This window comes from Armigeres subalbatus, chromosome 2, assembly GCF_024139115.2.
Source record: "Armigeres subalbatus isolate Guangzhou_Male chromosome 2, GZ_Asu_2, whole genome shotgun sequence".
Classification (NCBI taxonomy): domain Eukaryota; kingdom Metazoa; phylum Arthropoda; class Insecta; order Diptera; family Culicidae; genus Armigeres; species Armigeres subalbatus.
Genome location: NC_085140.1, coordinates 129,851,080 through 129,874,856, shown reverse-complemented (window position 1 = coordinate 129,874,856; position 23,777 = coordinate 129,851,080). Strand labels below are relative to the sequence as shown.

Genomic DNA, 23,777 nt, shown 5'->3' with positions numbered 1-23,777 from the left:
TGGCGAATGGCGAACACCTGGTCCGTGGTGGAGCGTTCGCCCATAAAACCCGCCTGGTACTGCCCCACGAACTCCCTTGCAGTTGGTGCTAGTCGACGGCATAAAATTTGAGAGAGTACCTTGTAGGCAGCGTTCAGCAATGTGATTGCGCGGTAGTTGCTACAATCCAGCTTATCGCCCTTTTTGTAGATGGGACACACGACACCTTCCATCCACTCCTGCGGTAAAACTTCCTCCTCCCACATCTAGTAATAACCCAGTGCAGCGCTCTAGCCAGTGACTCACCACCGTGTTTAAATAGTTGGTCAACCCCAGGGCTTTGTTGTTCTTCAGCCGGCCAATCTCCTCCTGGATTTCCTGGAGATCCGGAGCCGGTAGAATTATGTCCTACGCGCGTTCTCCCAGGTCCATCACCATACCGCCATCTTCGTCTGCCACATCGCCATTCAGGTGCTCTTCGTAGTGCTGCCGCCACCTTTGGATCACCTCACGCTCGTTCGTAAGAAGGTTCCCGTTTATGTCCTTACACATATCAGGCTGTGGCACGTGGCCCTTACGTGAACGGTTTAACTTCTCATAGAACTTTCGTGTGTTATTAGCGCGGTACAGTTGCTCCGTTTCTTCACGGTCTCGATCTTCCTGCTGGCGCTTTTTCCTCCGGAAAATCGAGTTTTGTCTGTTCCGCGCCTGTTTATATCGTGCCTCGTTCGCCCTCGTGCGGTGTTGCGGCAATCTCGCCCATGCTGCATTCTTCTCTTCCACTAACTCCACTAAACAAATGTAGTAACACAGTTTTAATCTCATTAATTTCTGAGATAAAGCCTAGTTCATAATTGTTCAGTAATGCATACTATTGATACTACGCGTACATGAAAGAATAAAATAAATCCCTTTTTCCCCGCGGCCACGACAGGTTCGCCAGCAACATTAGTAAAGATCGTGTGACCCAGCCAGCTTTATACTATGCTAACAGGGAAGAGAGAAGGGAGAAAAGAAGTTTGCTATTTTCTTGTAATGCAAACCTTATCCACCGCCTGTTCTCCTAGAAGGTGCAGCCGAAACACCATTTTCACTTACATTTACAGTCTTTACCTTTGGCCAACAAACTATTCCTCAACAAACCGTTTGATAAACCAATAAAGAAAAATCGCTGATTGAATAAAGCTAACTAAACCGCGTTGGTGTTCGATAGATTCAGAAAGTGATCCCGATTTATTCTTATCTGATAGGGTAACGGTACCAATAGTGGAGGTATTAGTAGAACTACAAAAGAAAATATTTTTTAAAAATTGATAATTATGTGAAATTAACTGCTTTAATATCTTAGTCAATAGATAAACTAATAAATTTGCTAACAAAAATGAGATAGATGTCATTTAACATCAACAATTACCAAATATTGCTTGCACCACTATGGGTACACTGGCACCACTATGGGTACACATATTTAAGGCACGACGCATCAACTGAAATCATCGTAAAGTGCATAATTATGATAAATCTCATTAAAACCCCACTACCTCCACTATTGGTGCTACTTCCACTAAGGGTACGGTTACCCTAATAGTTTCTTTTTTCAAACGGATACAGCTGCACCAAATTTTCACTTCCCTGTGAAAAACGAAATTGAGATTAGGCTGTTTATTGCTTGCGCCTGATTGAGAAACGCATGCTATGTTGCAGGGTGAAGCGTCGTGTCCGATAATTGGCATTACGAACGTCAAAAGTCAAAATCAATGCTAGCGCCTCTACTGGACAAATCGCGCAAAATAATGCATGCGATGTATTGAAACGAAGTGTTTGTATGTGATATAGCAATATGGCTTTGAATAACACAATCACTTTCGTTAGAAACAATTAGAACTTCTATGTCCAAAGAAGTCCAAAGTGAAAAGCTGTGTGTAAGTATTAGCTTGCATTGGTTGCTGTTTTTCTTGTACTTTTTAGCGATTTCAGTTTGGCATTAACCCTGCCACGATCCAGTACGTCGCAATAAGCAGCAATAAATGCATCCAGCAAACTCTAATTGCGCGACACTCGTGATCCGTCTTCGGGCGTTTCGTTAAAAGGGAAATCACGTACATGTCCTTGGCATTCTTTCGTATCAATTACAAGACGACGGTCGTCCATCTTCCACCTGCATAACTACGATCGAGGCTTTTACTACTTTTCACGTGCACAACATGTGATTAATCTCAACAACTGCTGTCGCTGTCTGGGCTGATGCGCACCACTCCCCGCTGGAACGTCGTAAACTCATCGGCAGTGTTCATCTGAAGAACGTAGAGTTTTTCCGCTGCCAGCGGATGCCACGAACCGAATGTGCATGCTGAGTTCATCTGAAATAAGAAGTTTTATTATTGATTTCAAATTTGAATAATTGATAAATAAAATTCAAGGCAACCTCTGAGTCATAGTAATGGCACAGGCCATTCATTCGGCTGCTGGGGATGTATTCAACCATGTCGATAAATCGACATGCTGGTAACAGCAGTCCAAGACCTGCAGCGAAAGATAACATTTAGGAATTGACACCCTCGGATCCAGAACAAATTATTCTACCGATAAACCCTGAAGTAGGAGGATTCCGCATTATATCCGTGTGCGTTTTATCTTGCAGAGCCGTCCATCCCTGCCAAATGCTTCTTGGATCCACGAGGTGAAAGTTGGAACCGGGATACTTCTCTCGATACTTTTTAAAATTTTCAAATAAATTGAAATCGGGGGTTTTGATCCTGTCAATCATATAATCAAATTGCGTGAATGAAATATAAATTACCGCATCATCATACCATTCGTCAAGGGTTTGGTCGAACTTTCCCGGATCCCAGGCGGCAATTGATACGTGTTTAAATTGTTTGGCAGTGAGTAACTTAAATTCTGGCTTGGTGACCACCTGAGAGTTTACCACCCGCACCGTTGTCTTCGAACCTACATCAGCTTCGAAACCTTTCGTTGGCGCATGGTTAAACCGCATCACGATGTCGTGATCGTCAATAAAATTTCCTAATCTTGATCCTTTCAGTGACCCAGCGCTTGCAATAATGACGCATGATGCATTTCGTTCTCTAAACAAAGGGCTTAGCGGGAAATAGCTTCCAATTTCATTCCAATTGAAAGGTGAATCTTTCCACGAAAGAACTCTAACCCTAGCCCTTTTAAGTCGACATAATTCGCTTTCTCCGTTATATACCGGCTTAACGTAATGAACGTTATAGTAATTGTTCTCCTCGAATGATTCCTTCAAAACCCTTCTGAACTCAGACAGTACTCGCGCTTTGAAGGTTTGCGTTTTGTTGACACATTCGACCGAATTCGGATCCCCGCACACGTACTTGGTCGGATCAAATGCAACGTTGGATGTTTTTGAGGAACGCAATTGCGGTCTCGTTCTGGGGGCATCCCGCTCATCGTTGACTATGGACGGTTTTTCCGCACCCATCCTTAGCTGACGCTCGCTGGCATTGTGTTTGAACTGAAACACACTGCGCTTATCTAGATGGTGATTTTTGCCTACATCAGAACATAGGAAGGGAGACAGTTCTTATCATTTAATTTATTTCAAACTATTGACTTTTACTCACATGCTACATCGTTGGTGGCAGAGGAAGTCGCTATGATGCAGAAGACGGCGATGGCTATGATGCAACATGTCGCGATTAAGATGTAGCGCAACATGATACGGTGCAACATGGGTTCATGAATTTGCTAATGTATTACAGCATGCTTGCTTCGTAGATTATAGCAGCTACACTCTGAAACTAAACTAGCCTTATATTAAAATAGCAATGAATTCTACGCATCTTCGTCAGTCGCTTTCAACGTCTAAGAGACATAACATTTTAAAAAATTAAACCCTATTTGAAAGAGCGTATCAACAATCTGTGCGTTCTATCCATTTACGCATATGAATACTCGTAAGTAGTAGCACCTTTCGCTTTCGCTGATGACGCATTTCGCAGCAACTCAGACAAATGTAGGTAGAACCCGCTTTTATTTCAATTAAACTTTCTGGACGTGTAGAATCGCATTAAGTTTCGCCAGCTGATTGTAACGTTACAGATACCTTTTTCGATCTCAACAGTGAGGCAGTTTTCAGTGTCTTGTGTTTGACTCGACTTAGACTCGACGTCAAGTACGAGACACTGAAGACGACCTTACTGTTGAGGTCGAAATACATATCTGTCAAGGTACAATTAAGTGGTGGAATTAAATGGGATTGTACGAGCTCGTCTTATGACAAGTATTTGCAGTTTGTTAAAAGCATTGATTCAATAATCCAATTCATTTTTTCAGCTAATGAAGATGATGTTGGGAGGATTGAAAATGAAAGTCCGAAACAGCCTCTGGAAAGGTTTGCTTCAGATCAAGTTGCGGCCACTCCGCCCTACATACTCGAAGTTGTTCGCATGGCAATGACGGATCTGAAAAATGCAATAATTTTCCACCATTTTTGATAAATGCTGGAAACACTCCCGGAAGGATTGTTGGAGAAATCCCCGATATACAGTCACTCTCAAAATTGAGCGTACAGTGTGGATTAGTTGATTACATTCGAAAATTTCAAAGGAAATTAAATGGTTGACTCGGTTATTTTTAATGCATTTCAATATTCATCCCTTCCTTCAATGTATGCGTACATACAATTGTTGATTTTTTTCTCTAAAGTTCATTTATTTGAAAATAGTCTCAAAATACGCCTATAAGATGTTACAAAATTGAGCGTACAGCGAATTTTTTTCTATAAAATTTCTTATTATAAACACGATTCATGTATTTTAATATTGTTTTTTCATGATTATACTTATAATAATAAACATCCGTTACTTAAACATTCATTGTTTTGAAATTAAACCATGTTTTAATCAAAATGGCGAACAAGTAAGATGTATAAACAATGCTATTTAACAATTCAATGCTGCTGGGCAAAATAGATGCTTTAAGATATGACTTTCACCGGTATCGTGTCTTATATATTATAGATAATCGAAATCGAGCGAGACATACGATTAATTTGGGAAAATTCAGTCGGAAAATGATGTAAACAGATGTAAACATACAGAGAAAACGACAAATGTTGGGAATGGCATATTTCAAATTAAGTATAACTTTATTTAAAAGTCGATGTATGGGTAGCTTATAAGCTCAGGACACTCATTAATAATAATATTAATTAAAGAGCAGCACACGGATACATTATAAGATGTAATTTTATATTTGAAGACTCATTCACCGTACGAACAAATTTGGTTGAATCATTTAAATTCACCAAGATATCATTAAATAAGCTGCCGAACTCTTAAAAAAAGTTTATTTTTACTCGCCACATGGAAATCGTCCAATTGTATCCCTTATGGTAACAGATCGTGGAGTTTAATCCAAATTTAATTATGAAATTACGATTTTAAGCTATCTTTTCAATATTCAATCAGAAGTGCTCTACGGGGTTCAAAAGCTGTTTTTATGTTCGGTACCTTTACATGCACCTTGAACTTTTAGAATTTGACTGTGAATGATTGGATTCAATAATATTACTCTTAATGATTGACCTGAGACAAAAATCGAGCTTTAAAACAAATTTAAGTGAAAGACATACTAAATTTGAATTATGTCATTCCTAACATTTATCGTTTTCTCTGAATGTTTATATCTGTTTTCATCATTTTCCGACTGAATTTTCCCAAATTAATCGTATGTCTCGCTCGATTTCGATTATCTATCATATATAAGACACGATACTGTTGAAATTCATATCTTAAAGCATCTATTTTGCCCAACAGCATTGAATTGTTAAATAGCATTGTTGATACATCTTACTTGTTCGCTATTTTGATTAAAACATGGTTTAATTTCAAAACATCGAATGTTTAAGTAGCGGATGTTTATTATTATAAGTATAATCATGAAAAAACAAAATTAAAATACATGAATCGTGTTTGTAATAAGAAATTTTATAGAAAAAAATTCGCTGTACGCTCAATTTTGTAACATCTAATAGGCGTATTTTGAGATTATTTTCAAATAAATGAACTTTAGAGAAAAAAAATCAACAATTGTATGTACGCATACATTGAAGGAAGGGATGAATATTGAAATGCATAAAAAATAACCGAGCTAACCATTTAATTTCCTTTGAAATTATCGAATGTAATCAACTAATCCATACTGTACGCTCAATTTTGAGAGTGACTGTAATTCCTGGAGGGTTTTCTGTTAAAAATCTCGTAGGGATTCCAGTAAGAATTTAGGAATTTCTTTCGTTTAAGGATATTATTCGGAAATATCATTTCATTTTAGTAATTCTTTGGATTTTTCTTCCAGAATTCCGTCAGGAAAACTAATGATTCTTTTCTGAATTTTCTTTAGAAATTTCGTCACAAATTCCTTTGGGATTTCCATGCGATTTTTTTTTTTGGGAATTGCTTTGAAAAATCCTCCGTAAATTCACTCGAAAATGCCTCTAGAAATCCCTTCAAAAATTCAAGGAAGGATTTCTAGCAATTCTTTAAAAACTTCCCTGAGTCATTCCTTCGCCATTCCTGCTTTGTACGCCATGGAACGGGGTGGCGATGGTAACGGCAGAATTTGACAGAAAATATTTGGGGTAACCGGTCAAGCCTGTCGTTGCCTTCGAATTTCCGTTCCATTGCCTTCAGGACTTTCCTCCAAAAATTCCTTCGGAAATTCATTAACGAAAGTGTTAGAAAATTCCTTAAGAAATCCTAGAATTCCTAAAGCAGTTTTCAATGGAATTTCATAGGGAAATTCCGAAGGGAAACCTAAATGAACTTTCTATCTGTTCTTCTTCTCTTTTCGTCTTTCTTTTTTATCATTGGAATATTCCGAAGATTTTTCATTGGAATTCCGTAGGATTTCTCGTGGGAAATCTAGATAATTTCCATTCGAAGTCTGTGTGGTTTTGAACCAAAGATGAAATAAATTTATTTATTTATTTATATAAATTATTATTTTAATAATTAAATAAATAAATAAATAAGAAATAAATAAAAATCTTTGGAATTACGGAGAAAAATGCTTGAATGTTTAAAAGAATTTCCTTAGGAAATTGCAAAGAATTCCAGCTCAGGGTTCCCAAACATTTTTCTTAGAAGTTTTACTTAAATATTCAAAAGAATATTCCTTGAAAACTCCAAAAAATTGTCCTCGAATATTTCCCCATAAAACTCCAGAGAATTTCTAGAGTAATTCCCGAAAACTTTTCTGGTAGAATATTTTGGAAAAACTCAGAAACATTTCTGAGAAAATTCTGGATATTAAAAAAACGGATAAACATTCTCAAATAATAAAATGAATTTCACAATATTATCTCTTTAAAATTATGAAAAAATACCAAAAAAATATCCGAAAACTTTTCTTAAAGTTACAGAAACAATATCACACCGATTAACGCCGCTTCAGCCCGTCTTCCAGCCCCACTGCCGCCAATCAAAATTACGTCAAACGTCGCCACCGACGAATGATGCACATCACTACACCATAGGATTAGGGTTTTCAACTAGTCTGCGAAGTGTTACAGTTCTCCAGTAGTTTGATTTCCAGCGAGAATCGGCTATGACAAGTTCCGGGCAACGCCCCTAGGTTCACGTGGTCACTACTGTTTGTCATCCCGAAAAGAAATACACTAAATACATAGACATTGACTAGTTGAGCAGCTAATGAATTCTACCTTAAGTATCGCCTGAATAGGTTATAGTCAACTCATCAATCAAGTAGAAGCTTCTGCCCAACTAGCTCCCACTATATTATTACTGAACTCGACTGGATTTCAACCCCACAAAGTGAAGAAATCTATACCATGGAAACTCCATGCTTCGAACATGTTAACCACTACTTGTTTTCAGAACAGAATTACAAAAAATGTTTTAATTAAATGCAGGAATTAATAAGTTCAAAGGCAAACTGTATCTAAATATATCACCGACATTAGGGTGACCATATGAAATTTTCTCAAAGAAGGACAATTCCTGCAAATCGTGCCAAAAAGGAGGACATTTGGTTGAAAAAGGAGGACATGTGAAAGAAATTACCAACCCCAAAATTTCTTGTATTTGATATTAACTTGACTGATTTTTTGGGATGTCGAGTCAAATACTACATACCAGGGTTTCGACTTTCCATTTCAATGAGACCAAAGCAAGCGTTTTTCGGACCAAGGGAGAATCTTTTTTCATTGTTTATGTTGAGGATCATCTTTCACCCATCAATCTTTTCTCCAGAATTAGCCTGGGAAGATAAACGAAAATCTTGCTTATTAGATGAAAATCCTTTTCCGTTTCATCTAGGTCTCATCACTTTTACCTCTCACTCACTTTTCGCAAGAAGGAAGGTCGTGCGATATGTGCCATCACAAATATTGCCCTCCGCTCGCTTTCAAATCGACTTCTATAAAAAACATTCTTCATGCCTGCCGTATCCTAACGGAACTATCAATTCTATACTTTCGCCTCTAATGCTATCATGAACATGTACGTCCAAGTTTGGAAGATGATATTAGCATTTCCATATCATTATCATGTACTTTTAGTGGAATGTCTTCACCTGTTATGGGACGAATTTAGCACTATTCCATTTAATCCCACCACATTGCAGGTGACCAGTTTTAGATTTTTCTAGATTATTTTGGAGGAAACTACCATGTGTTACGATCGAAAAATGATTCAATGTATGCTTTTTTTTGCAGCAAACCTTGAGAACCATTTGAATCATTTTAATGGGCTATGAAATTACTCACAAATTCGTGAAATTATTAAACTATTGTTATTTTAAAACATTCTTTTGGCATCTTCTAATACACTCATCTAATGTATGTTATTTACATTAATTTTAATCGAAAACTAGATGGAAATAACTATTCCATTTATTTCCACTGGAATCACTTTGTATCATCAGATACGAATTTCGTTTTCTAGTTGAAAACTTTTTCAGTGTTTTGTTATCGACGTGTTTTCAGTGTTTTGTTAACTCTGTAACATTTTCCCTAAGACGCTCAACAATAATTAATCATAGATGTCAATGTTCCAGATTGGAAAGGAATTAAACCCAAATGTATATTTACCGTACCGTATGTTTTATTTGCGAAAGAATCTCTGTTGAATAAAGCGATAACAAGAAAAAAACCATGATTATTCCACCTAGCGGTGTTGGTGCCTTTCTCGTGCAAAAAATATGAGTGACTGGTTTATAGCGTGTTTTGCGCATAGAAAATAGTATTTTGGCCATAACTTCTGATCCCATAGTCCGAGCTGGCCAATTTTCAATAGCAAACAATGGGACAGGATTCCCCGTCGAATGGAACTTGTTGCGAGTAATTCGAACAATGCTAAGTTCCAAAAAGTGTGTCTACAAAATTTTGTACACATACACACATACACACACACATACATACATACACACAAACAGACATCACCTCAATTCGTCGAGCTGGATCGATTGGTATATAACACTATGGGTCTCCGAGCCTTCTATCAAAAGTTTGTTTTTGGAGTGATCATATAGCCTTTACGTATACTTAGTATACGATAAAGGCAAAAAAACACTCAGAAATTAATGTCTAGCTTTGTTAATTGTTTCTTCAATATTTACAAAAAGGAGGACATTTCAGCACAAAAGGAGAACATGTCCTGCTTTAGGATACCATATGGTCACCCTAACCGACATCAGCCAGAAAACAATAAACAAACAAATACGATTATAGGGCACTGCACGGAAACATCTCTTTCTCTTTCGTTCCTCGTAAATTTTGACGTTCACTGGCCTTGTTGTTTTCTAATTTCTTTGCAGCGAGAAAGAGACTTGGGGTGTTTGATGGCAGCTTCTCGCTTACGTCTGTCTATTGATTTCAGTATAGAGGAGCTCGCAATCTTGTTGCTGCTGCAGTGGATGCGTTCCGGGAAACTTTCTAAATGCTCGTTTTTTTTCTGATTGCTAGGCGTCTGCCTGAGTATACGCAAAGTCCGACGCAACTCACGTGAAGGAATAATAACTATTGTCAATAAACTGTCAAACTTGTTTGTCGCGTCTACTCTGACTTCCTCCATAAGACGACCACCAAACGCCGCTGACAGCCCAGCTTTCACGATGAGCTTCTCTGTGATGAGCCACCGGGGTTTTAGACTGACTTAGTGGCGGGTGCTTAGTCTCTGTTCCAATTTGCGTCGGTGGTGGTTGCAGCGGTACACTATCAGCACATGTGCTATCAGCCAGGGTTGTGCTGAATCATTCTCATACGATAATTATTGTAATTATCATTTCTCGCGCTTAGTTTCATAGGGGCGTAACTGTATTGATCGGTTTCCCTTCGTCGATGTTTTCTTTTTATTATTGTACTGAACTGCGCTAGTTTGTCGATGATTCAATGGTCTGGTACGTGATAAAGGATTATTGTATCTTACATCAGAATAATCACGGATGTTGCTTTTGAAACAATTGAGTTATTAACAAAATATAAAATCGATTAAGAGAAATCAATCAAAACAGTTACGCCCCTATGAAACTAAGCGCGATAACTTCTCAGGTGTGAGCAGTAGGCGAGTTGTCAGTAACGATAACTTTTCAAATTTTGGATTCGATTATCATTAATGTAAACCTAACTAATACCAATTTAATGTCAACAAAGAAGCTTAATCGGATGTTTGGCCTCATGTAGGTGTCTTGTAGGAAAATAAGTTCAAAAGTACGATTCTTACTTTCTAGCGAGTTTTTATCAATTGTCAAGTTGGATATATGATCGCTTGAGAGTGTTGTTCATAATCGATTATTTGAAAATTTTATTTTTATCATCCTTTTCAAATGCTGGCCAAAAAATCATAGACATTACCAAGGTTCGTAATGCTCACTCAATCTCGGAGCACAACTAAATAAGCCAACTCAAGAGCTACAGAAAAAGTTTTTTTAGCAAAATTGATTGGAATAAGTCGCGCTACAACTTTGTAGAACATAACATGTCAATACTACGAGAAATAAAAAAAACATCTATTTTTTTTTTTATATGATGGGCCATCCTATTTTTTGGTAGCACCATAATGACTTACTATTTCGAGCAATTTTGTAGAACAACAGTTTTTTTCTAAAAAAATATAGTTTTGGCGTGAAATGCATCTTTCCGCGTAAATCTGTATCCTGAACCACAGTCTTCCCAAACGAACATCAAACACGCTGAGTACAGCTGTCCGTATACTCCATCTGTACCCTTGCTTCGTGTTTATACGTACACGCATGAAATGTGGGGAAGGGGGCAATATGCCCCTAGCTAAGCAAACACTGCTCTATTGTCTTATTTGTAACGCTATTCATGGGTATTTTTACATTATGCATCAGTTAAACAAGATAGCTAGTTGATGCCATTCAAAAATTGTTAAAATCTCAATCATATTGATAATATTCACATTTCAAAAAGTGGTGATATTTTGTTGCCGGAAAACTCATGAGGCAAAACGCCTTTCAGCTGGCGGCTCCTAAGGAACAAAGTACCATGCGTCGGCGAATCAGCATTCTAGTATGGATAGTCCGTGGAGACGCAAGTACTTTGAAGGTTATTACACTAGGGCATTTTGCCTCGCCAAAATGTTAGATGTTTCTTCAAAATGTGTAAATTTTCGGTTTTTCCGACCTTCCCATGCACTATTTTGAAACTTTCTTCGCCTATCCTACATAATTTTAGATCTAGTTTTGTTACGGACATATTAATGACGGTAAATATGAGGGAAACCACAAAAGGCGTTTTGCATCGGGGGGGGCGTTTTGGGGCCTCTTCCCCTATACTTGTACCCGAACTTGCGTTCGAGTTTCATTTTGTACCGATGAACTGTACATCTGTACAGTACACATGTACACTCTGGCTGTAAAATTTGCTGTTGAATAGCGTTCCAGAAGCTTTTCAAACAAAGCAAATGTAGACAGTGAACAAATTCATAGATGTGCGGATATAAGCAAATTTATTATATATCAATATTTTAATGAGGTTTTGTACTTTAGAAGGCTCAGTAAAATGGCCACCAAAAGTGTTCACGCAAAAATTAAGTTTATATCTTTCAAGTGTTATGCCCCTATTTTGTTGCAAAGTCAAAGTCAATCGCTTGTTGCGTGTTTAGTTAATTCTGAGGACAATTCTGAGAGGACAATGTTGTTGTCATTCGGAATGGTTCAGTCCTACATTCCTAGATTATAGGTTATATTCCTAGGTTATATAAGTTCGTTTAGGTAGGTACTGGGTATCCTTTTGAACTCGAGTACGTCAATATTCACGCTAAAAATGAACTACTCAAAATTGAGTCGAATCCGACTCATTTTCATTAAAAACGGGACAACTCAAAATTTGAGTAAAAGATACTACTTCAATAAAATGATGATTGCACTTAAACTAGGAGTCTGTTTGTCGTAAAATGCACTTAGATAGATAGATACACTTGATTCGCATCTGTCGTATTAAAAATTGATGGAAGGCCAAGCTTAACTTTCGCGAAATCATCATTTTATTGAAGTAGTATCTTTTACTCAAATTTTGAGTTGTCCCGTTTTTAATGAAAATGAGTCGGATTCGACTCAATTTTGTGTAGTTCATTTTTAGCGTGTTCCATGTTTAGTGTTCAACACGAGTTGATGAAAATGTACTTGTGTTGAACATCACACATGTTCGTGGGAAGACTGCAGTGAACCATAGTGCACTGGAATACTCTGTTGGGCAACAAAATAATTTTTCTCAGTGATTAATGTGATTTAAAATTGCTTCCATCTTCAAAAATGTTACGTTTTTCGAAAATATGTTTCACTAGTCAAAAAGCCCAAGTGCAGGCAGGACGATATGCCCTTACCAACTGGACACAAGCACGGCAAACCTGCAACAGTTGCTTCCAAATAGTAGGGAAACTATTGAAATGTAATTCAAATCTGCCTAAATGGACTTATTTTGGTTTATTAATGTCTAGTACATAGGAGTTTGAAGCTTTTTGCCTTTCTCGTATACTAAGTATACGGTAAAGGCTATATGATCGCTCCAAAAACAAACTTTTTATAGAAGGCCCGGAGACCCATAGTGTTATATACCAATCGACTCAGTTCGACGAATTGAGGTGATGTCTGTGTGTGTGTGTGTGTGTGTGTGTGTGTGTGTGTGTGTGTGTGTGTGTGTGTGTGTGTGTGTGTGTGTGTGTGTGTGTGTGTGTGTGTGTGTGTGTGTGTGTGTGTGTGCGCAAAACTACTCAACAAAATGTCACTCATTTTTCGGGCACTTATCCTCAACCGATTTGCTCGCAACAAGTTGCATTCGACGCAGAATCCTGTCCCATTGATTCCTATTTGAAATTGGCCAGATCGAACTATGGGATCGAAAGTTATGGCCAAAATACAAAATCATACGAAAAAATCGCGTAAAAAATGTCACTCATTTTTCGGGCACTTATTCTCAACCGATTTGCTCGCAACAAGTTGCACTCGACGCAGAATCCTGTCCCATTGATTCCTATTTGAAATTGGCCAGATCGAACTATGGGATCGAAAGTTATGGCCAAAATACAAAATCCTACGAAAAAATCGCGTAAAAAATGTCACTCGTTTTTCGGGCACTTATCCTCAACCGATTTGCTCGCAACAAGTTGCATTCGACGCAGAATCCTGTCCCATTGATTCCTATTTGAAATTGGCCAGATCGTACTATGGGATCGAAAGTTATGGCCAAAATACAAAATCATACGAAAAAATCGCGTAAAAAATGTCACTCATTTTTCGGGCACTTACTCTCAACCGATTTGCTCACAACAAGTTGCATTCGACGTAGAATCCTGTCCCATTGTTTCCTATTTGAAATTGGCCAGATCGGACTATGGGATCAAAAGTTATGGCCAAAACACAAAATCATACGAAAAAATCGCGTAAAAAATGTCACTCATTTTTCGGGCACTTATTCTCAACCGATTCGCTCGCAACAAGTTGCATTCGACGCAGAATCCTGTCCCATTGTTTCCTATTTAAAATTGACCAGATCGAACTATGGGATCGAATATTATGGCCAAAATACAAAATCCTACGAAAAAATCGCGTAAAAAATGTCACTCATTTTTCGGGCACTTATCCTCAACCGATTTGCTCACAACAAGTTGCATTCGACGTAGAATCCTGTCCCATTGTTTCCTATTTGAAATTGGCCAGATCGGACTATGGGATCAAAAGTTATGGCCAAAACACAAAATCATACGAAAAAATCATGTAAAAAATGTCACTCATTTTTCGGACACTTATCCTCAACCGATTTGCTCGCAACAAGTTGCATTCGACGCAGAATCCTGTCCCATTGATTCCTATTTGAAATTGGCCAGATCGAACTATGGGATCGAAAGTTATGGCCAAAATACAAAATCATACGAAAAAATCGCGTAAAAAATGTCACTCATTTTTCGGACACTTATCCTCAACCGATTTGCTCGCAACAAGTTGCATTCGACGCAGAATCCTGTCCCATTGATTCCTATTTGAAATTGGCCAGATCGAACTATGGGATCGAAAGTTATGGCCAAAATACAAAAATCATACGAAAAATCGCGTAAAAATGTCACTCATTTTTCGGGCACTTATCCTCAACCGATTTGCTCGCAACAAGTTGCATTCGACGCAGAATCCTGTCCCATTGATTCCTATTTGAAATTGGCCAGATCGAACTATGGGATCGAAAGTTATGGCCAAAATACAAAATCATACGAAAAAAATCGCGTAAAAAATGTCACTCATTTTTCGGACACTTATCCTCAACCGATTTGCTCGCAACAAGTTGCATTCGACGCAGAATCCTGTCCCATTAATTCCTATTTGAAATTGGCCAGATCGAACTATGGGATCGAAAGTTATGGCCAAAATACAAAATCCTACGAAAAAATCGCGTAAAAAATGTCACTCGTTTTTCGGGCACTTATCCTCAACCGATTTGCTCGCAACAAGTTGCATTCGACGCAGAATCCTGTCCTACTGTCTCCTTTTTTAAATTGGCCAGATCGAACTATGGGATCGAAAGTTATGGCCAAAATACAAACTCTTACGAAAAAATCGCGTGAAAAATGTCACTCATTTTTCGGGCACTTATCCCAAGTTGCATTCGACGCAGAATCCTGTCCCATTGTTTCCTATTTAAAATTGGCCAGATCGAACTATGGAATCGAAAGTTATGGCCAAAATACAAAATCCTACGAAAAAATCGCGTGAAAAATGTCACTCATTTTTCGGGCACTTATCCTCAACCGATTTGCTCACAACAAGTTGCATTCGACGTAGAATCCTGTCCCATTGTTTCCTATTTGAAATTGGCCAGATCGGACTATGGGATCAAAAGTTATGGCCAAAACACAAAATCATACGAAAAAATCATGTAAAAAATGTCACTCATTTTTCGGACACTTATCCTCAACCGATTTGCTCGCAACAAGTTGCATTCGACGCAGAATCCTGTCCCATTGATTCCTATTTGAAATTGGCCAGATCGAACTATGGGATCGAAAGTTATGGCCAAAATACAAAATCATACGAAAAAATCGCGTAAAAAATGTCACTCATTTTTCGGACACTTATCCTCAACCGATTTGCTCGCAACAAGTTGCATTCGACGCAGAATCCTGTCCCATTGATTCCTATTTGAAATTGGCCAGATCGAACTATGGGATCGAAAGTTATGGCCAAAATACAATATCATACGAAAAAATCGCGTAAAAAATGTCACTCATGTTTCGGGCACTTACTCTCAACCGATTTGCTCGCAACAAATTGCATTCGACGCAGAATCCTGTCCCATTGTTTCCTATTTGAAATTGGCCAGATCGAACTATGGGATCGAGAGTTATGGCCAAAATACAAAATCATACGAAAAAATCGCGTAAAAAATGTCACTCATTTTTCGGACACTTATCCTCAACCGATTTGCTCGCAACAAGTTGCATTCGACGCAGAATCCTGTCCCATTAATTCCTATTTGAAATTGGCCAGATCGAACTATGGGATCGAAAGTTATGGCCAAAATACAAAATCATACGAAAAAATCGCGTAAAAAATGTCACTCATTTTTCGGGCACTTATCCTCAACCGATTTGCTCGCAACAAGTTGCATTCGACGCAGAATCCTGTCCCATTGATTCCTATTTGAAATTGGCCAGATCGAACTATGGGATCGAAAGTTATGGCCAAAATACAAAATCATACGAAAAAATCGCGTAAAAAATGTCACTCATTTTTCGGACACTTATCCTCAACTGATTTGCTCGCAACAAGTTGCATTCGACGCAGAATCCTGTCCCATTGATTCCTATTTGAAATTGGCCAGATCGAACTATGGGATCGAAAGTTATGGCCAAAATACAAAATCCTACGAAAAAATCGCGTAAAAAATGTCACTCGTTTTTCGGGCACTTATCCTCAACCGATTTGCTCGCAACAAGTTGCATTCGACGCAGAATCCTGTCCCATTGATTCCTATTTGAAATTGGCCAGATCGAACTATGGGATCGAAAGTTATGGCCAAAATACAAAATCATACGAAAAAAATCGCATAAAAAATGTCACTCATTTTTCGGACACTTATCCTCAACCGATTTGCTCGCAACAAGTTGCATTCGACGCAGAATCCTGTCCTACTGTCTCCTTTTTTAAATTGGCCAGATCGAACTATGGGATCGAAAGTTATGGCCAAAATACAAACTCTTACGAAAAAATCGCGTGAAAAATGTCACTCATTTTTCGGGCACTTATCCCAAGTTGCATTCGACGCAGAATCCTGTCCCATTGTTTCCTATTTAAAATTGGCCAGATTGAACTATGGAATCGAAAGTTATGGCCAAAATACAAAATCCTACGAAAAAATCGCGTGAAAAATGTCACTCATTTTTCGGGCACTTATCCTCAACCGATTTGCTCACAACAAGTTGCATTCGACGTAGAATCCTGTCCCATTGTTTCCTGTTTGAAATTGGCCAGATCGGACTATGGGATCAAAAGTTATGGCCAAAACACAAAATCATACGAAAAAATCATGTAAAAAATGTCACTCATTTTTCGGACACTTATCCTCAACCGATTTGCTCGCAACAAGTTGCATTCGACGCAGAATCCTGTCCCATTGATTCCTATTTGAAATTGGCCAGATCGAACTATGGGATCGAAAGTTATGGCCAAAATACAAAATCATACGAAAAAAATCGCGTAAAAAATGTCACTCATTTTTCGGACACTTATCCTCAACCGATTTGCTCGCAACAAGTTGCATTCGACGCAGAATCCTGTCCCATTAATTCCTATTTGAAATTGTCCAGATCGAACTATGGGATCGAAAGTTATGGCCAAAATACAAAATCATACGAAAAAATCGCGTAAAAAATGTCACTCATTTTTCGGGCACTTACTCTCAACCGATTTGCTCGCAACAAATTGCATTCGACGCAGAATCCTGTCCCATTGTTTCCTATTTGAAATTGGCCAGATCGAACTATGGGATCGAGAGTTATGGCCAAAATACAAAATCATACGAAAAAATCATGTAAAAAATGTCACTCATTTTTCGGACACTTATCCTCAACCGATTTGCTCGCAACAAGTTGCATTCGACGCAGAATCCTGTCCCATTGTTTCCTATTTGAAATTGGCCAGATCGAACTATGGGATCGAAAGTTATGGCCAAAATACAAAATCATACGAAAAAATCATGTAAAAAATGTCCCTCATTTTTCGGACACTTATCCTCAACCGATTTGCTCGCCTCAAGTTGCATTCGACGCAGAATCCTGTCCCACTGTCTCCTTTTTTAAATTGGCCAGATCGAACTATGGGATCGAAAGTTATGGCCAAAATACAAACTCTTACGAAAAAATCGCGTGAAAAATGTCACTCATTTTTCGGGCACTTATCCTCAACCGATTTGCTCGCAACAAATTGCATTCGACGCAGAATCCTGTCCCATTGATTCCTATTTGAAATTGGCCAGATCGGACTATGGGATCGAAAGTTATGGCCAAAATACAAAATCCTACGAAAAAATCGCGTAAAAAATGTCACTCATTTTTCGGGCACTTATTCTCAACCGATTTGCTCACAACAAGTTGCATTCGACGTAGAATCCTGTCCCGTTGTTTCCTATTGAAAATTGGCCATATCGGACTATGGGATCGAAAATTATACCATTTTTAATATGGAAAAATCGCTAAAAAAATGTCACTCATTTTTCGGGCACTTATTCTCAACCGATTTACTCGCATTAAATTGCATCCGACGCAGAATGTCTCATATTTTCTTATTGAAAATTGGCCAGATCGGACTATGGGCTTAGATATTATGGTCAAATTACTATTTGTTGTGAAAAAGAGTTCAAAAAAGTCTAGCTCATTTTTTCAGCACTTAGACTTCATCTATTCCCCCCCAAGCAACACAAGTTCAACAAATCTGGTTGCAGTAACCATATAGTGACTGAATCCGGTCATATATAAGTTACTGTGATTGATCCCAAGTAGCACACGCAACATCTTCCTAAAAGCACCTTGTTTCTATTCAGTTTCATTAAAGTCATTGTAAAAACATCAAAGCACGAAAAAGTTGCATCAAGATGTCAAAAACGTTCGAATTGTGATCAATGTTTCATTAAAATTGCAATGCAGTACGTTTTTGACATTTGAAAACAAACAAGCAAATAATACTGCACTTCATGTTGCAAATACGAAACAGAATCATTAAGTTGCATATTTTTTACCATGTAACTTCAATGCGTCTTCAAAATTTAATTGTTTGTTTAAATTAAGTTGCAGATAAGTTGAGTGTGTCTTCATGTTTAATTTAGCATCGTTCAACGTTTTGACAACTCCCAATTTTTTCTTGTGATGATGCAATCAAGTAACAGGAAACGCGAGTACAAAACTTCATAATCGTATGGTTTTTATGGTGAGTCAACATGCAGTCCTTTCGAAGTGTTGAATGCTGCTGTGGTAGAGTGAAGTACTATCAATCACAAGATCCATAAATCGAATCCAGTTTTATATTTTTATTTTATTTTTTTCCGCTGTAGTATTTTGCAACATTATTGCAATTTTACTGCAATCAAAGGATGTTTCCGTAGGCTCCACCTCTTGCGCTTTTTAGATTGCAAGAGAGTTATATTTGATGGCACATATGCTTAGATTGTTTCTTTCCGAATAGTTGCAACACAGTGAAATGTTCAGTAGTGAAACAAGTTGTGCTGCTTGGGATGGGCAAGATGTGTGCTTCTCAGGTCGCTCGCAACAGATTGCATTCGACGCAGAATCTTGTCCCATTGTTTCCTATAGAAACTTGGCCGGATCGTACAATTGGGTCAAAAGTTATGGCAAAAATACTAATTTTAAAACTACAAAATAAAATGCCATTTTTTGCTCTTATGCTCATCCGATTTGTTTGCAACAAATTGCGTTTGGCGAGAATTTTTTTTATGCATATAAAAAAATATGAAAAATAAGACCAATCCACATACAGTCGGGATTCGCTGGTTGGGATCTTAATACTTGGGTCACTTTTTAGTTGGGCCTCCGCTGGTTGGGCGATGGCCCAACTAAAAAGCAACCGTACGTCAAAATTCAATGTAAACACGGAAAACGGGATTGGGCGTCACTGGACATCATTTGTGATGTTCAAGTCGAAATACACGTGTTCAAATGGCTGTCAGTTGACCCAACTAAAAAACCGAATTCGTTAGTTGGGCCGAGGTCGTGGCCCAACCAGCGAATCGCGACTGTATTGGTGTTATTTGAGATTTTTCCAAACCTTTTCAACGAACGAGAAAGGCACCATCACCGCTAGGTGGATTAATCTGGGTTTTTATTATGAAATAGATAAAAGACTCATGAAGTGCTATGAAACGTCTTTGGCTAAGGTGGGGCGTTTTGCCCAGGCACATGCTCATATTTTTCTATTACTACTCACAGGAAATGCATTTGCGACTTTTTGGACTACCAAATAACACAAAGTTTGCATAAACTGCGTTGAAAATATTGCCTTAGGGGGGCATATTATACCGTCTTACCCTACCCCCTCTATACTGTTTCTCGCGTATTTCCTGAAGAAACATACGATTAGCTCGTATGTCGAAGTTGACGTTCAAATAAATCGATCCATAGTCTCGAACAATTCCAACAGCATTAGAAACACTCACATTTTACTATCTTTGAATAGATTATTCGATCAGGTTTAAGATTACTCACCGATCCTTCGAAGACTGTAGGGCTGACGGCGTGGGAAATATTCCAAGTAAATTTTACATTCCAATAAACTCTTGTATTGAAGAGAGCTGAGTTCTATTGCTTTTATCATTATAATCATTAATTAAATAATAATTAATATTTATTGTAATTATTAATCTTTATGTTTGAATTTATGCTTCATATCTTCTTCTTCTTATTGGCATTACATCCCCACACTGGGACAGAGCCGCCTGGCAGCTTAGTGTTCATTAAGCACTTCCACAGTTATTAACTGCGATGTTTCTAAGCCAAGTTACCATTTTTGCATTCGTATATCATGAGGCTAACACGATGATACTTTTATGCCCAGGGAAGTCGAGACAATTTCCAATCCGAATCGAACCCAGCCACCCTCAGCATGGTCTTGCTTGGAGGGCCCCTTCATATACAAGGATGTAATAATGCACATGCTACGTAATGGAAAACCAACATTTTAAAGCCAAACTAGATGTTCAATTAGTGTTTTATAATTTTGAACTTCTTACATTATTCTAACTTATTCAATTAAAATGGGATATAAAATCTCAAAATCAAATTGCTTACATATTGTTACTCAGCTGTATTCAATCGGTATCTCTCTAATCCATAACGATACCAAGTACACAGCTGAACTGGTGTTCTGGAAGCATTCCATAAATCCCTTGAAACTTTATCGCTTACCTATAGATTTTTTGAAGCGTCAATTTGATTCTAAGTGACTGCTCAATAAAGGATGCTCACTAGAGTGATTCAAATTTTGACTTTTTTGCCCCCCCCCCTATGCTTAAACGATTGCATTTCCCATTTTAATAATCCTCCTAAATTTTCAGCAATTTTGGATGTAATTTGACTGTGCACACGTCATTTGAAGTTTGTATGGAAATTACTGTGAAAACTGACCCTTATGTGGAAGACCGTTCCGTGAGGTGGCTCATGAACTATTTAAATATAATCAACACATTGCCTACACAGAATACTTCTCAAGCTGAAAGGCAGTTGTTGTTGCGAAGCGATTTCTCGTTTGGAATCAAAGTTATGAAGAAAACAAAAATGCTCATTATTGATATTGATGTTATTCTTTTACGTGTTAAATTGAATTTCCCACGATTCAGTATTTCCTTTGTATTTTTTCTTGCGAGTATCAAATCGTTTCGCAACAAAGACGGCCTGTTTCCTTGTAAAATTTCTTATGTTGCCGATGTACTCATATATTTTTAGAGCTTAAAGGGAAGCGCTGGGGAACGGTTTTCCATGAAAGTTAATGTTTTCAAAGTAATTTCCATACAAACTTTAAACCACGCGTGCTCACTCAATTTACATTCAAATAAGCTAAAAATTGAGGTGGGTTAATAAAAAAGCAAATGCAATCGTTTAAGCATCGGGGGGGCAAAAAAGTCAAAATTTGAATCACTCTAATGCTCACAGAATCACTCCAGCCCACGAGTTTTTAATCCAAAGCTTCGTGATATCTGGTTTCACAACATCGTTCTCTTTGTCAAAGAGAACTCAATTTCCGTTGAAGTAAGTGTTTACATTCAAAATAAGTATTGAACATCGAACTCATTACATACACTTAGTAACCTACCGTACCTCAACATATTTCTCGCACTTATACACTGCAATCATATTCTGCTTCAATCCTATCACTATATCACTTTTTTTCCAGCCACTTGGCACATTAAACGAAAATTGATTCGCATGAAGCTGAGCTTTTTCCCAGAATCACTAACAAATTGCACCCATTGGAAAAGAAAACACACTTCAAAACCACCATCCAATCTTTCAGCGAACGTGTTCAAGGTCCTAATTTCTCCAACAACTGCCGAATGGCTGAACCTCGAGCTCCGAAGCACATGCGAGTCCACGTACAGACTCTTTGTTACTCCGGGTGTGAACTGTGGCCAGTAGCACTGCTAACGAAAAACACGACATCGAGCGGATGTGCCTCCGTCCGGTTGCCATGGCGGCACTCGCGAGATGAATGGAACCGAAGCGATCCACCTGCCACAGCCGCCGCCGCCACCGTCGAAGGATATTTACACACGACACGAGCAGCTACCGTCAGGGAAATTCGCGCCTGCGTGTTTTTGCCCAGTTAGATAATCACATCCACCGAACACATAGGAGGACGCATGGAGAGGCGTAGATTGATGCAGCCTTGGACATTGGGTTGGCAGATTGTGTGATGAAGACGGCACAATCAAGAACAGAGCTAAGGATGTGGGCAGGTGAAATAAATCTTTCTGTCATGTGTCAACTAATTTGGCGGGAACTATTGATTGATTGAAGTGCTGGTATTATACAAAGAAAAAGTGCAATTTGCTAAGAAAACCAACACGGGATTCCAATGGCTTGAAGGAAAAAAAATGTTATATTTGCAACATGTTGAACCGTTTTCTATATGCTGTGGATGTTTGAATAAGTTTAGGTAGAGATAGCTTCTTTCGCCCTGTCATTGGTACGTCTTCTTTTGCTACCAACAATAATGGTCAGCTACTTGTGACTTTTTCTGCTACTGCTGCTAGAGGGATTTCAATCAGCAGTAGCTACTTCGCACGTAAGAATATCCGCAAATACACCTGGCAACATCCGAATGGCGACACTCGCTCACAGATAGACCACGTGCTGAATGACGGACGACTTTTCTTTTTTTATCTATTGCATTTATTTGACAGGCTCAAGCGTGTATAACACTTAAAGGAGCCGAGGCTCTTTATGATATTTAAAAACTATATCATTATTATTAACAGTTAGTAAGGGGGAAGGGACATTGACCAAGATACTCGTGGTAAGGTTCTGTTCACAAATTACGTAACGCTTCTGGGGGGAGGGGGGGTCCAACTTGCGTTATACTTTGTTACACTAAAAGGTGGGGGAGGGGAGGAGTACTACCAAATGTTACGCATAACGCGAATAAAAATTCATTTGAATGTCTTGAATTCTATTTTCTACTAGCTGCATTTTTGATATCCTTGATTTTTAATCATGTGCCGTCCCTATTCTAACAGTGTTCAAAAAATACCAAAACCCAAATGCTTCAGAGAAGGTAAAAAAATCTGCCTTTAAAATTTTCACAGTTACGCGTTATATGGGGGAGGGAGGGGGTTCAAAAAATGTTACTTTTTGTTACGAGGGGGAGGGAGGGGGTCAAAAACTCGGATTTTTGCGTTACGTAATTTGTGAACAGGCCCTAACTCGAGGTTAGATTGCGTAATTTCAGGATGGACAGCGTTGGGATTTTGGTTTGGGGTGTTTCAGCTGCTCATCCGGGTATTTGACGTCAAAAACGTTGTAGCGTAGCGTCGTGCTCCAGTTGTGGTTCGTCAGGGAGTATCTTCCGGATGGCCAGAGCACGGAACAATAAGACAAAAACAGGAAAAAATAATGGAAATAAAAAAAAATAAATATTAGACTTTGATGTCAGACGAGCAAAGAAAGATAGCCTGCGTATGTACCACAGACGGCATTTCACGGTTGTGCGGTAGATTTAAGGTTCTTCAGATGCCCGAACATTGATTCAGATCACTTCCTAGTAGTTGCACAAATTCGGGG

At 38.4% G+C, this 23,777-nt stretch overlaps 1 protein-coding gene across 6 annotated transcripts; it reads right to left on the bottom strand.

Annotated features, from left to right (window-relative positions):
- Positions 1-2,125: 2,125 nt before the first annotated feature.
- On the bottom strand, positions 2,126-22,179 carry LOC134215108 (beta-galactoside alpha-2,6-sialyltransferase 2). 6 transcript variants are annotated; one of them, XM_062694358.1, is made up of 6 exons: positions 21,797-22,179; positions 3,585-3,761; positions 2,793-3,513; positions 2,563-2,735; positions 2,405-2,502; positions 2,126-2,339 (listed from the first exon to the last, which is right to left on the bottom strand). In XM_062694358.1, the coding sequence occupies exons 2-6, from the start codon at positions 3,691-3,693 to the stop codon at positions 2,196-2,198; spliced, it is 1,245 nt and encodes a 414-aa protein (XP_062550342.1). In that variant the 5' UTR covers positions 3,694-3,761; positions 21,797-22,179; the 3' UTR covers positions 2,126-2,195. The 6 variants fall into 6 exon arrangements, with proteins under 6 accessions (XP_062550342.1, XP_062550340.1, XP_062550343.1 ...); XM_062694356.1 differs by having other exon boundaries at positions 21,811-22,179; XM_062694359.1 differs by having other exon boundaries at positions 3,585-3,766; positions 21,816-22,179.
- Between the last annotated feature and the right edge of the window lie 1,598 nt (positions 22,180-23,777).

Bases quoted from the DNA above. Each gene is read 5' to 3' on its own strand.
- LOC134215108 (XM_062694358.1), bottom strand. From the start codon at position 3,693: ATGTTGCACCGTATCATGTTGCGCTACATCTTAATCGCGACATGTTGC. The intron at 3,514-3,584 runs GTGAGTAAAAGT...GTTCTGATGTAG, and splicing joins TGCCACCAACGATGTAGCAT to GCAAAAATCACCATCTAGAT. The intron at 2,503-2,562 runs GTAGAATAATTT...CTTTCGCTGCAG, and splicing joins TCCTACTTCAGGGTTTATCG to GTCTTGGACTGCTGTTACCA.